Genomic DNA, 15,076 nt, shown 5'->3' on the forward strand with positions numbered 1-15,076 from the left:
GTATTTAATGTTTCCATTTTCATAACGAAAGTAATAGTTTTATAACATAACTAATAAAAAATGAAAATAACAAAGTAATAGTTTATGTAACAAATACACACTTATAAGTAAAAACATTAAAGATAATCTTAACTACAATACTTGTCAATTGGCACCTTATTGTACCTGATATTTAAGTGCTAATGGACGCTAACGAGACGCTTGATACATAAAGACATTAGTAACATAGATAATAGAAAAAAATGCTTCTAAAACTAAAGGCATTTTCTCTTTGCCTTTGCTTTAATCAACCTCGTTACAGAATAAAAAAAATGTCGATGGAACGTACAGCGTTTATACTATCAGCATAGGCACTAACTACTAGAATCGCTTGAGAAGATTGTCGAATTCGAACATTAGGATATTTCTTAATCACATCTGCTGCTATTTTAGCGGTTTTTTTCATAATCGTAATCTTCTAAAAAATCTACAATAACTGTCAAATATTCATAAGGTACGCAAGTCTTATAATGTTGCCGTCATTAAATCTCTTCGTCTGAGATAGACGACCACCATGTCGCCATGCTCCTCTTTTGCTCTAGTTCCTACAGTGGACGTCAATGTGCTAAATACACGCGGGAGTAGGTTACAGCAGTCTGTAGCTCCACATGGAGAGCGGGCTCTGCAGCAATGCGAGGTGTGGCGGCTCCTTGCCCCCTACCAGCAAAAGATGCAGCTGTCTCTCTCCATTCCTCGGAACGCTCCTCGCGCGTCTCTCGCCAAGGTCCTGCAGTTCTATGTCTCCGGGCCCCACACCGGAGTCTGGGGTCAGAGCGGAACCGAGCTTCCCGATATCCGGCCCCAGATAGTGAGGGTTGCTGAAACCCGACGACGCCCCAGAGACGCCGTTCACTCTCTCCGCGCTCGCATAGTCCGACGTCGAGAGCTCGGCCTCGTCCTCCGTCACCGGCGCGGTGTCGGCGGCCGGCTCCCTCGTGAACCGGACCGACGCCGATTTCGACATCGTCACGCAGACCCTCGGCCGACTGCGCTCGAGCTCGGCCAGCTCCCGCCTCATGTCCTCCTCCTCCTCGGAGTCGAAGTACACGAGACGGGCCGCCTCGACCGGCGACAGCACCGGCGTCGGCAGCACCATGTCCGCGAAGTCCGGCACCGAGATGGGGTCGCGCGAGACCTCGCAACGCAGGCGCTCCTCGCGCGGGCTCTCACCGCCGTCGGCCGGCTGCCGCTCGTCGATGACGTAGGCCGAGCGGGACTTGCTGAGCGACGAGCGCTCCGTGCGCAGCAAGCTCTCCGTGGAGTCGCGCTCGCCGGCCAGCACGGTGTAGGAGCAGCGAGCGGCGCGCCGGATGTGGAAGCTCGACAGCTTGGATATCTCGCGCAGGAAGCCGGCGGGCGCGGGCGCGGCGTGCGGGGGCGCGCGCGGGGCGAGCGGCGCGCTGCGCACGCGGCCCGCCGCGCCGCCCACCAGCAGCGCGCGCCCGTCCACGCGCGCCGACGGCCACTTCACGCTCTGCACGATACGCTCCCAGGTCTCCGTCGCTACGCATAAACGAGACGAAACATGGAGCGAGACGATGACGACGAGAGGTCTCGCTATTTTGATCGGTCGGTACTAAAGCTACATACCGAAGTGGAACCTCCAGAGCTCGTTGGTGGGGTGTCCGTGCGCCTCCCCCCCGAAGATGTAGAGATGTGCCCCGGCGCGCAGGCCGGCGTGTCCGCTGCGCGCGCTGGGCGCCTGCTTGCCGCTCACGCGCACCGCCGTCCACACGCGCGACACTGGTCGGTTACATTATTATAACTATTTTAAATAGAGGTTGCGAGTCACCGACAGTGTGTTGCTATGTATTACGGAGGTCATTGAAATTTGTTTGGAGTCGGGAAAGAGTCACAGAATACTTTCAAGATATTGTGGCTTATCTAAAGCGTTTGATTTATAACCTGGGCCCAAAAGATTCGTTAAGAGATAAATTTAAAGAAATTAAAATAATGACTGTCGCTTCTCAATTTGTTTTTGATAATGTTATGTATGTACGCAAAAACATAAACGATTTTCCCAGAAATTGTGACGTACATTCTATTAACACTAGGAACAAGAATAAACTTGTTACTCCAAGTACCCGATTACACAGGGTTAGTAACTCTTTTTTGGGGCAATGTATACGTTTTTACAACAGGATCCCAGAAAACGTTCAAAATTATTCAATTATAAAATTCAAAAGAATCGTTAAAGAGCGTTTGTGTGCTAAAGGATATTACAACACTAATGACTTTTTAGTTGACTGCACACCTTGGGAATGAAATGATCGCCTCCAGGCTGTTTCAAATAACTAAAATATAATAATTATTGTACATGCAAAATGAAAAAAAAAAAAAATATCCCGCTGAGTTTCTTTCGCCGGTTCTTCTCAGGTCCGAGGTGCTAAATTCCGAACCGGTGGTAGATTTTTGACAATCAATAAGCAAGTGTAAACACTTCTATATTGAATAAAGATTTTTGATTTTGATTTGATTTGATTTGATCGCGTGCAACATGAAACACTGGTCAAAGGTATGGCATTAGAAAAGCTGCACTTAATATTCTAATCTAGTACCTTAACAATGGAATTCGAAGAATTGATTATTAATGTGTAAGGGGTTTCTTAGCGATCAATTCTTGGTACATTTGTCTTCGTCACCATAAATTATAAATGAAAATAGATCATATAACAAAAATAAAAATATGCTAGAGACGAGTGGTCTCGGCACGGCTACTGACTGGTGTCGTAGTGCCAGAGGTCAGCGCAGTCGCGCAGGTCGCACTGGCCACCGTGCACGTACAGCCGGTTGTCGTGCAGCGCCGCGGCGTGGCGGTGCCGCGCCGGGCCCGCGCTGCTCGTGCGCACTTGGTGCCACGACTCCGACTCTGCATGCAACAAACACTATACTGTTCTATACACAAAACCAAGGAGGTTGGTAGTCGGTAGTCGGTAGCCCGATTATGGTTGGTGTTTAATATATCATTTTTTTATTTTTTGTTGCAAGGCTCCTATTTCAAAGTATGACATACCGTAGTGGAAAGCCCAGAGCTCATTGGTAGATCCTCGTAAATCTTTGTATCCGCCGTATATAAGAAGGCAATCCTTAAGTGCGTGTGCGGAGTGTCCGCGCCGGCCGCGCGGGCCGCACGTGACTGCGCGCGCGTCCCGCGCTCCGCGACGACGCAGCGTCGAGTAACTGGACTGCCCTGGTAACTTACGCCATGTTTCTATCTGTGAAATAACCTGTGTTTACTTTCAAGTATTCCAAGATGACTTAATTTATAATTTAGTTTTATTAGAGATACTCCTACGTTTTACATGGTTAAATAATATAATCTATAAGTTTTCCTAACGTATTCGCACCTTTAAACATTAACAAAACTAGTAATATCTTATCGTTAATACCACTGGTTTTTCTTCTAACCAGAGAACGCAACTTCCTGAAAAAATCACACTAGATATGGCCTCATGAGACCCCCCCTAAGTGTTACATTTCTTACTTCAGTGTCATATATCCAAAGTGGCGTCTCGTTGGAGAGCGCACCGGCCTCACCACCGAATACGTAGAGCTTGTTGCCATGAGTGGTGGCGGTGTGTTCTTGCAGCGCGGGCGGCGGCTCCCCACGCGCCTCCAACCGCTCCCACCGACTGGTTGCTGAGTATAAGACAGAGCGAGTTACACGCTGCTTTGAAGAAGTCGTTAAACGGTGAAGAAAGGTCGCTGATTTCAATCAAATTTCGCTCAACCGAAAAATAATTGTATATTTAGTTTAATTATATTTTTGCTCGTCTTCGTTTGAATCAAAAATGACATCGGCCACTCGAGAGTAAACAATGAAACGACATATTCCAGTACACTTTCGCGGTTAATTGGTTTCTCGCGAACCGTAAACTGTTCTCGACCTAATTAGTGAGTGTCCTAGAGAAATGCTGCCATTGTCGAGAGCCCTTGACACCCACACGCTGCTCCGCCGGAGGCGATTCGCAGATAAAGATGTAGCTCACATTGAGTACGAGAGATATTTCAAAGAGAATAAAATAAACAAATTAAACAGTCCCAATGAAAAAACCTAGGGGAGCAGTCGACTTTTTCTTTTCCATTCACGGATGTAGGTACGACATTAGGCTTTGTCAAAATATTTTTATAGTTCTTGTTAAAGTTTGCTTAAGTGACTGTGGTTGTTGATAAAAATATCCACTTACAATTCTGGGGTTTATTTAGTATTTCAGTAACTTTCGTTTCGAATATCCTAGTTGAACTCACGGCGGCCAATCTCGACTTGCCAACTGCGCAGGAAATATAGTGTACTACGATGGGTCGGCGTTTTGGGACGATCAAAGAGGATTCAGACGTGGGGCCAAATTAGTTTAACATTTTTTTTGATGCGTGGCAGTTTTAACACAGCCAACTTATGGCAGCTACTGAGAATCTGTTAGGAGAAAAAAAATATTGGTCCGAACTGGTTTTTTAACCCAAAGTTTAGGATTTATCCGACTGTTAGTTGCAAATGGACTCACCAAGGCAATACCTCCAGAAGTCCCTGAGTGGCACGGAGCCGCCCGCGCCGCGTCCGCCCAGTACGTACACGTACCCACCCAGTAGGGTCGCGGAGTGCTTTCCGCGCGCACATGGAGCCGTGCGCACCGCACCGCCGCTGTCTACCGACACCCACATCACCTGGAACATTATAAAACTATGTTACGATTCGAAAGATGATTGCTGTTCGTAGGTAGGTACTGATAGATGACTATTATATACTTTATGGTGGCTTTTTAATAACTATATAAAATTAAAAAAGGTCCCTATTGCATTCGCCTGTATATATATGTATGTTGGCGCTAAACACAAACTACAGTGAAGATTTTGACCTATAGCCAGACTGATTCACGAGAAAAATTTAGTTATGTCATTTAAGAGTATTTGTGCAAATATAATACATATACTGTAAACATGTTTATATGTATGTATCTAAAGACAAGTGCGCGCCACTATATTAACTATAGACCTAATCACGTTAAATTATTGTTATTATTATTATCGACGTGCTTTGGTATGAGTGACGCTCATGTTAAAATATGTCTTAGTGTGCGTGAGGCGACTAAGAGGAAGGACAGCAAAAATATACTAATTAAATTATATTTGTGAAGTTAATTTTACTTCAAATTAATTTAAACTATCCGTGCGCAGCTACGGCGGATGGGTGGTATAATATTATGTTGGTATATGTAAAAAGACTTATCTCTAATATTATAAGTTTTTTGTCAATATTTAAATCTCATTAACTAATTGAACTAATATTAATATTCCAGATAAGTATTGCTTTAAATATAATAGATATTTCTTCGGGGAATTTACCACATACCGATTGAAAAATAAAATCCGATAACTATTTAATGCCTGATTTTTCTAAACATCTGACCAACGAGGTAATTATCCTAATTATTAGTTTAAATATGAAAGTGATTTGTTTATTAATATTTTTATTGTTTTTTGGTATTTAAACTAATTATTAGTACAATTGCCTCGCTTTAACTAATCTATCGATCGTCATTAAATTTTGATATACGGTGACGAAACCGCGGGTGGAAACTAGTATTATAAAGATATCCTCCCTATATGACCTTAGTTTTATTATACTTATATATCTTTAAAAAGAGTGCTTTTTCAATTGCATCCTTTTTACTTCAAAGACTTCACAATAAAGGAAATGTATCCGAACTCCCCTTCAGCGTTATAGGTAGTTCTTTATATGTACTTTAATGAAACGGTCCGGCGTCCCTCAGGCCTCATTCCAGGCCCCCCGTCTCGCCATAACTACTACTTATTGACGTTCGCGTCCCTTCTCTGAGGGTTGCAAGTAGGTTATCGTTTACAGCGTGTAAATATTGGTCGAATGTAATGGAATGATAGATGCATTCTCTTTTAAATATTGAATGGTGCACCATGTTATTGTAATAACATGTTTGAGACAACATCCTAAGTAATCGTAGTAAGATATTTACATAGGGACAAGTTATAGCTTAGGCTGTATGTTGTATATTTTTTGTGATATAGAACGTTACGTTAATTTAGCCGAAGAAAACTTCTCTTTTAAAGATCAAAGATCTGTATATTTCCAAAATGTCTACAGGTCATGTCCATCTTTTGTCGATGAGTAACGGTTACTATAAATGTTTTTTTTTTTTTTTTTAAATTAACGATTAGACAACAGCTACCAATCTCGTGGCTTATATCTCGCACACTATTCGAGTCGTTGTGGGCGTCAGAGATTCATGACTGCAATTTTACGGTTAGATAAAAGTAACAGCTGGGCTAACAAATCTTTTTTTTTTTTAAATATGTAGGCGGACTGGTAAATGGACCACGAAAAGGCAAGTAGTCACCATCGCCCATAGACAACCCTATGCCTACATAGCACAAAGCTCTACCACCAATTATTTATCTTTTATTCAGAATTCCTTGAGAGAATTTGAAACTTACTATTGTGAAATGTGAAATACGATCATTCGAGGTTTAATTACAATGTTTTTTCCTCACCAGGCAGGCTCTGCCTAAGATGAATTATAAATTCAGTGACGCTTGTTCGGATCTGAACTCGAACGTGATCTAAGCAGTGCCACCACGGCTCTTGCTCTTAAAAAAATACGCTTAAAAGTTTAAATTTGAATAAACGTATTCCATTTTCCCAATTTAATGAACTAAAAGTTCTTCTTAAATTGTTTTCGTTTAACATCGAATTCGGTAATAATTATCGATTTTGAATGTCTAGAAGCTGAGATTTCACCAAATTTTGCTAACAAAAGGTAACATTTTATCTCTCGAAATGAACTGGTCTGCTGCCAAGTTTTAACGCAAGGTATTTGCCCTATTTTTCTGTAATAAACTGTGGGACAGGTTATGTCGAAGTAATAACCGTTGCAATTTTGCAATCAGTGAAATGAAAAATTATTTATTTACTTTATTGAGATGCGCACGATCGTTTGTGCAGACTTTTGTTAGGAGTTATAGTTCGACTTGAGAATTACGGTAATTTGCAGGATAAGGATTGTTCAATTTGCCTCTTATTATTATTATAAAATAAACGTTTATTTGACAACTTCATGATACCCTATCGTAAATTTATCGTTAGGGTATTATGAAGTTTGTTATATTGGTATAAATTCCGTAATTACCAATACTAATTATTGTTATAATATTTCACATACAGATGTTAATAAGGGGTTTACATTCTAGTCTAGATATACATACTAATCTAATCATTTACAATTTATAAGTAACACCGAGGAAGCGTCGAAAGCATAGGCATGAAGGAAATAATACTGTTTTTTTATTAGATATAAGTATACAAATTATAAGTCTTTATTTAAAAAAAAAGTTGACATGGAATAAATTATGATACATGGACGGACCACAATGTCGTACCACCGGATAAATCATGAGTCTAACTGCTATCATAAAAAATATATGAGGGAACACCTACAGCTCCTAATTAAACCGTGAATCACTCGGTTACCCTTCTGTTTGTCGAGTCCGGTTTGTCTAACTAACTCCGCGCCAACACCGCTCCTGTACGACAATCGATGTACACGGGGGTTGGTATTTATTATTGTTTTGGATTAGGGGTTGAGTGTTGACTCGAATGTTAAAGCTAAAATATGTGCCTATAGCTGTTCAATTTGTGATGATATGTTTAATAATATAACTTATATACTTATAAAAATTTATAAATATATATAAATTTTTGAAGTTAGTTGAGATGAGTTTTCAAATTTTGTGCAATGTTTTCATGAGTAATGTTTGAAACATTTATGACGCAAAATCGTTCCGTGACGTGCTCCAAGTTAGGACTAGGATGAAGAAATCTTATTAAGATGATATCTTGACGTTTGTTATTATAGACGGTACTAAATGAACACGTTGTAAGGTTTAGTAAACGTAATGAATGAGAAAGATGTTCAATAAAAACCAACGTCAAGTTCAAATAACAATGGGAATATGACGACACGGCATCTTTTATATCAACGACGAGAAAGCTGGAGGCGATGCAGCTCAAAGCATTTGCCGTAAAAATCATTATTTCGGTCTTATTTTATTATATTACGTTAATATGTACAGGGAATGAGGTTATTTCATAGCTTAACATAAATTATGATATTTTGTAAACCTTTTGAATCGGCTAAAAAACCCAAATTCAAAACCTTTTATTTAATATAAAAACATTACAGCAAAGTTCTTTGAAATGTATTGATTTGTAAATTAAAAAACATAATTGTTACAGTTTATTTAACTTGCGTTGTCAATAATAAGAAACTTCAAGTTTAAATAATAAATAAATGTGTAAAATTATCAAAAGTTTTTCAAAATTTTATTAATTTTATACTTTTGGTGTATTTTTATTAAATGCGGTTTGACCTAACTTGTATTTCATTTAGGATGCATTCAATGGGGGGTCACCCTTGTATCGCCAGAGGATGGTTGGAGGTAGAGGGAGGCGATTATCCACCCCTCTCATGTCGGCAGCGTAGCGGAGAGTTTAATTGAGGGCTCTACCGCTTTGGTACTCACAACTTCATAACTAGATCTGTGTGAGATGTATGATGCAATCAAATACGAATTTCCTTTTTTTTACGTAAAATATTTAAAAATAATGCATAAAAAATAACAATAAAATATGGCTGCCTGGGATGTCTGCGTTAGCCTGATTAGAATTTAATTTAAAAAAAGTTTACAACACTAAATTAATACGTTTCGATAAAATGTGTCTTGCAATTACATAGTATATATACTTCAGCTTAAAAATCATACGAAGTTTGTATCAAATTTTAATTCCAAGCGAAGTTATTAGTGAAACAAACTGTTGCACTTCTATTAAGATGTTCTGAATACCGTCATTGCAAGCTTCGCGTTCTTTGTAGTGACTTGTATTCAGCGCAATGTTAGTAAAGCTACCACCCCCAACGGCGACATGAACTCATTTGGTATTCTTTGCTTTGTAGACTTTTTCTTACAAATGCATTGTTTTGTGGTAAGTTTAGCAATTCAAATGCATGCTCTTATAAAGCATTTTATTATTAGACAATATCAGTAAGACAGTACCAATATTTTGTTATGTATATTAATTATTGAGCTCAATAGAATAAGCGTATTTAAAAAATAAATACATTTAGTTTTTATTTCAACAGATTTTAATATAAGATTGCGAATTCAAGCCCCTCGGTTTCCCAAGCTACCAACACTGAATTTTCATTTATATCCGTGTCGCGCTTGGCAGTGATATAAATCACAGCGAGGAATCGTGGAGGTGTCTAATGAAATCTGCCATATCTATATATTAATATGCACCAACGTGCTTCGGAGCAGTGTCAGCTCTAAACCGTTTCCTCAAAAGGATGGGGCATTGTCCAGCAGTTCGACATATACGGGCTGTTATTTTTAAAATTTTTGAATTCCATCAATATAGCATGAAGGTTTTAAACATATACATCATTGAAAAAGGGTCTTACAAAGACTTTTGAATTGTGACTAAGGACACAGCATTTAATTAATTCTAAATCAGGTGGTGAATTTTCTTGATTTTACTTTTTAGATTTAAGCATAAAGTTCGTTTTAATAAACAGCTTAGTTTACAAAACACTTTAATTATACTATACAGTTTTATAATTATCCTGCATAAAAATCAACAAAAACTCTACATTCATTTAGCATTTAGCAATGGTTAACATTGTCCACCAAAGTCTATGTGCGGTGGTGGCTACTACCAACCGCTAGCCTACCGCCTACTTATATCATAAAAAAATAAATTAGTTAAGTAATTTGTCTAATTTAGTAATTTGTTTTTGAATATATGATTTCAATTTATTAGTTGGCAAAATTACGTTGGGATTTTAATACAGAAAGAGAGACCTTGACCCGGGAAGAATAAATAACTTAAAATTACACAGTTTATAAGCTTGATGATATATTAATTTGGTAGACTGAATTTTAATATATGTATATAAATATTTTATAGTTTCAGAGCTAAATTCATTGAAACGTAACATTAAATGTTAATGCAATTATAAAACTGATTGTTTGTGTTTCAAAATGGCCTAATTTTGTTGGCATAGCGTTTTCCTTGATCTTAGAAAAAGGAATCTATTTGTTGAATGTTACGTAACAACTGGGAAGAAGCTACTTCCCAGTAGTTACGTAACACGACGCGAGAGAAGGCGTTGTATACATAGAATGATATAATATTATTGTATACATAAATATTCAATATTAAAGTTAGATACGAGGTTTGTAGTATTCATTTATACATATTATGTATAGGATTGACTTGGATTAAGACACTCTTTTTAACTTGCTTAAATATATTTACTATAATGATATTATGTTACGAGGGTATGCATGTCGCTGGTGTGGTATTACCCTATTCAAATAGGAGTAATATTTAATAACTTTATTAAAAAATAATTTTACCAATTCCCAATTTTTGGTCAATCGGCTAGGGTCCCTAGTATTTGGCTATTTGCCTACACTGTTTAAGGGATAAACTTACCCTGATTTATTATTATATTAAATATCAGATGTCGTCTTCGTTGTTAAGATTACAGAAAACACATATTACGCCGACAGACGTACGTACACACACATTCAAATTTATTACACTACCTACAGCGTATTAAAAGGTTGCTTTTTTGGAGTTTACTTTACTTAAATCTACACCAACGAATTGTGTTAGACTAGACGAAGATTGATGATAGTATATTATCCATAATAACAAGACATTTTAAAAAGTAAATAGCGAGCCAGAAACAAAGTTCTCGTTAATAAAATACCTTGAGAGGAGGGTTTTTATATACACGTACAGTCACACCTCGCGTGTAAAGTTATTAAAAAAACAATTTTAGTTGCGATTTTTTTCTTTGCGTTACAAAAAAATATATTTTTCAATATTCTTCTTTTACAGTTTCGCTAGCGTCTGTATACGAAGCTACATGCAAACATATGTAATTTAATATTCAGAACATAGACAAGGGTAGCTTCGGAGAAGGGATGAAACAGGGGAGACAAATCAGATTTAGGCATCGACTGCACTCATCACCCTGTCTGCTATTTATTAACGAACAGAAAACATTTTGACGTAACAAAGGGAAATAATGTAACAAGGTGCGAGCTATTATTATCCGAACTAATATTATTAATGCAAACGTGAGTTGGTTTGTTTGTTACGCTTTCTTGTGTAAAATACTCAATTTTGAAATTTTGCCAAAACATTGTTACGGTATAGAAAAGAGCCTTGAAAAAGGGTACCAAAACTCCCCCTTCACATCCGGGTGAAACTGCTGACGATAGCTAGTTTATTCTAAGGTTTTGATATGTGATCATAACGAGTAGTCGTACCAGGCATGAATGTGGTAGATCTACCGGGTGATAGGTTCTTATATAAGATATATTAATACTGCAGCCTTGGTCTAGTGGCTAGCTTATAAAACTCCAGGGCCAAGGATCCTGCTTTCGATTCTTGGGTCAGGCCAAGGATGTTTTTAGATGAATGAATACTCTGGCTGACTGTATTTACTCTCCCATCCTTAAACGCTATTCAATTATATATTTTATTTATGTTTCTCGTTTATGTAGTTACGTTTCGTATGCAACGTGAATGACACGAGTAATGTTTTAAGAGACAATTTGATTCGGGTCATTTTTCACGTTTTCTGAGCTCTATCGTTGTGTCCTTAATAATTTCTATGTATAAAAATCAAAATGCACTTTATTTAAGTATTTTCTTACGGTTATAAATATACCGGTTAGGTAACTACGTTCCGCAAATTACCGAAAAGACCCGGCAAGTACTTGATACGTAGTTATTATTTAATATTATATCCACTCTCCTCCATGTGAGGAATTCCATGATGACGAAGTTATTCTTTTATTTACATTTTAATTGATATAATATACCTACTCACGCTTTTATTTAGATAAAGATATATAAGGTCCTTCTTATTGTTACTAATTAACAAACATACAGTTTAAAAATAAAAAAAATCTATTGTTGAATGTAAATAACGTATTGGATTAAACATGTAAATTTTAATTATATATTGCTGCTAATTCGAAGAAGCCATTGATTTTTGTTTAAGTTTAACAACAACTGTTGTTGCAGGCGATAGTTTCACTTTGAATGCAAATATTGTGGAATAAGTCAATAGAATACATTACTGAAATTAAAAGATGTTCATTTCCGAGACTTTTCTATGGAATAGCGTGTTCTCTTAATACTGTATTCTTCTAAAGATGTATAGCCTATTCCAATGGAAGTAGGAAAAAAAAAAACAATCCTTAGATTCACGTATTTCATATGATTTGCTAATAACTCAGATATATTGTGTACTACTAAGAGTTTATCATTAATATATCTTTATTTATAATACAACAATATTACATTTAATTACTTATTTCCACTTTAATTTTACTTCCAAAATTCCAATAACAGTTTCGTTGACGTTCCAAACGCCATTTTTCGCAAAGTCATAGTGAATATCATAGATTAATCAAGCTCACGACCAATGATATCGCGTCAATTTGCTGTCAAATTTTGTTTGTTTTGTTTGTGCTTTTCTCCTGTTATGGTTGGAATATAGTATATAAGATCATTGAGACATAATTACGAAGCTTACTAAAAATTGTAGATGACAGTTAGACTCACTTTATAGAATTCGATTTCGGTTCCATTTCGTATTAATCACGGAATAATATTCAAAATGAACCTCGAGAAATATAGAATAGTTCACATCGAATGGTTGTCCTAATTATGTATTAATTGATCGTTATTTATACATAGGAACTGTCCGTAAATACCCTAAGAAAAGACGAATGCCATTTTTCTTGATAGGACATGTTTACAGAGCAAATTCACCTAAGAATCTATTCTGAAATGTTCATATCAATCGAATCAAAAATATGTGGTAGTTTTTTTACGAATGGACGCACCTTCGCCGATGCATATAGATACCAGTTACAACACCAAGGGTATCATCACTATTGATCACACTTTTCACCGAAACTATGAATTCCTATCCAAATCATTCTATATTGTAAGCATGCTTCACCCGGAACATCTATAAAAACGCTGAGGCGATTTACGACCAAAATATCAGTCGCATAGTGTTCTTTATTCCATAAATTTTGTTAAAAAATACCCTTAAATATTTAACTTAAATGTATCCCACTGGAAATTAAACTTTATATCTATAGAACAGAGTATATATTTGCGGATGTACGATTACATAAATCTAAGAAAGAGGGTTGAACGACCCTCGTTTTTCCCGCTAGTTCAGTGTTACGCAACAGCCTACGAGGTCGACAACTCCACAGCTAGTCAAAGCTCTCGTGTACATTAACACCTGTGTACTTTGCGCGTATTGAGAACCCTAACAATTTCGAGGAACAAGTGACATTTCCTCGAATTAACGGAGATGAATCCGATGAATAATGATTATAACCAATAACATTAGGGCTAAGTTGGGTAATGCGTTTAACGTGTTCCAATCAAATATGATCTTTGTCATACCCGTCTAGGCGCCACCTAGGCATCAAGCTTCAATAATTCATACTAACTGCGCCTGGTTTGAATGGTCAGTGACGTGGCGTAACAGGCAGATCGGCATAACATATTGTACCACAAAATACCAATTTGTCAAATGGAAGTGCTTTCATTGTTATTTGTATATTATGCACGATGTCCACTTACCTGATTGTAGTCAATACAAATACTTGTACATCAATAAAACCTAAACTACACTAGTATTACAGACAAGGATGACGTACAAGAGGCGGCATCATCGCTAATACAGGGATCTCTTTCAGTATGAACAAGGACACAACAAGGGGTTCTATGACCTACATAAAAATATATACATAAATATAGTACATATATTAAATTTAAGCAACTTTTAGCTCTACTTTCTGAATATACTTATGAATCTAAATATGATAAACACATTAATTATATATTGGCAAAATGTAAAAATCTAGAGAGCAAGATCATGTTGATATATTGATTTCGTAAACAAAGCAAGACATATTGCTCCTAGAGGTTTGTTATCTAGCCTTTGATAATTCCATATACATTTAACTTAAAGTTTTCCAAAATTAATTAATTTAATTTAAATTACACTTCAACAGAAACAGTGCAGGAGAAAAAATAGTATAGTAGTAGTCGAATTAAGAGGAAATGTCTACAAGTAAATCGAAATCCATTTTCTCAAGTCAATAAACTAGTTTCTTATCAGTATCAAACTCGGGAAAAACCGGCTAAAGAGTCCGAAAGATTAGAAGATTACAAGTCTACCCTGTCATACGTAAAGCTACCACCATCGTTATAAAATTATGTTTGTGTGTAGTTGACTGTATGTTTTGTATATAATTATACATGTACATATATATTTACGTGGTTTACGCTCCACACGCGATTGGAAAATGAAGCGTTAGTAAATCATTGAATTTATGATGTTTCCTGAAATATACGATAAACGGTAACTACGATTTTAACAACTTGTGTCACAAAGATAGCATTTTCATATACTCGCTTTTAGGGTTACGTAGCCAAATGGCAAAAAACGGAACCCTTATAGATTCGTCATGTCTGTCTGTCAGCCACTTTTTTCTGAAACTATAAGAACTATACTGTTGAAACTTGGTAATTAGATGTATTATGTGAACCGCATTAAGATTTTCACACAAAAATAGAAAAAAAAAACAATAAATTTTGGGGGTTCCCCATAATTAGAAGTGAATCTTAAAAAAATTTTTTCTATGAAACCCATACGTGTAGTGTATTTATGGATAGGTATTCAAAAATGATATCGAGATTTCTAACATATTTTTTTTTCTAAACAGATTAGTTTGCGCGAAAGACACTTCCGAAGTCGTAAAATGAGTGTCTCCCCCTGTAACTTCTAAAATAAGAGAATGATAAAACTGAAAAGAATATATGATGTACATTATTCGTACATTATTCGAGTTAGTATTCATTGATTTCAAGGCAGGATATCAAAATTTAATTGTA

At 37.0% G+C, this 15,076-nt stretch overlaps 1 protein-coding gene across 2 annotated transcripts in view; it reads right to left on the reverse strand.

Moving 5' to 3' along the window:
* The window catches only part of LOC113393699 (uncharacterized), a 27,013-nt gene continuing 11,937 nt past the window's right edge, over positions 1–15,076 (reverse strand). For both annotated transcript variants that reach the window (XM_064216706.1, XM_064216707.1), the window contains exons 2-7: positions 4,542–4,701; positions 3,524–3,678; positions 3,053–3,254; positions 2,762–2,908; positions 1,630–1,782; positions 1–1,542 (exon numbers count right to left, since the gene is read on the reverse strand). In XM_064216706.1, the coding sequence (XP_064072776.1) occupies positions 626–1,542; positions 1,630–1,782; positions 2,762–2,908; positions 3,053–3,254; positions 3,524–3,678; positions 4,542–4,698 (1,731 nt within the window). In that variant the 5' untranslated portion in view covers positions 4,699–4,701 and the 3' untranslated portion in view covers positions 1–625. The remainder of the gene's footprint in view (positions 1,543–1,629; positions 1,783–2,761; positions 2,909–3,052; positions 3,255–3,523; positions 3,679–4,541; positions 4,702–15,076) is intronic.

The sequence above is a fragment of the Vanessa tameamea genome, chromosome 13, assembly GCF_037043105.1.
Source record: "Vanessa tameamea isolate UH-Manoa-2023 chromosome 13, ilVanTame1 primary haplotype, whole genome shotgun sequence".
In the NCBI taxonomy this organism is placed as follows: Eukaryota; Metazoa; Arthropoda; class Insecta; order Lepidoptera; family Nymphalidae; genus Vanessa; species Vanessa tameamea.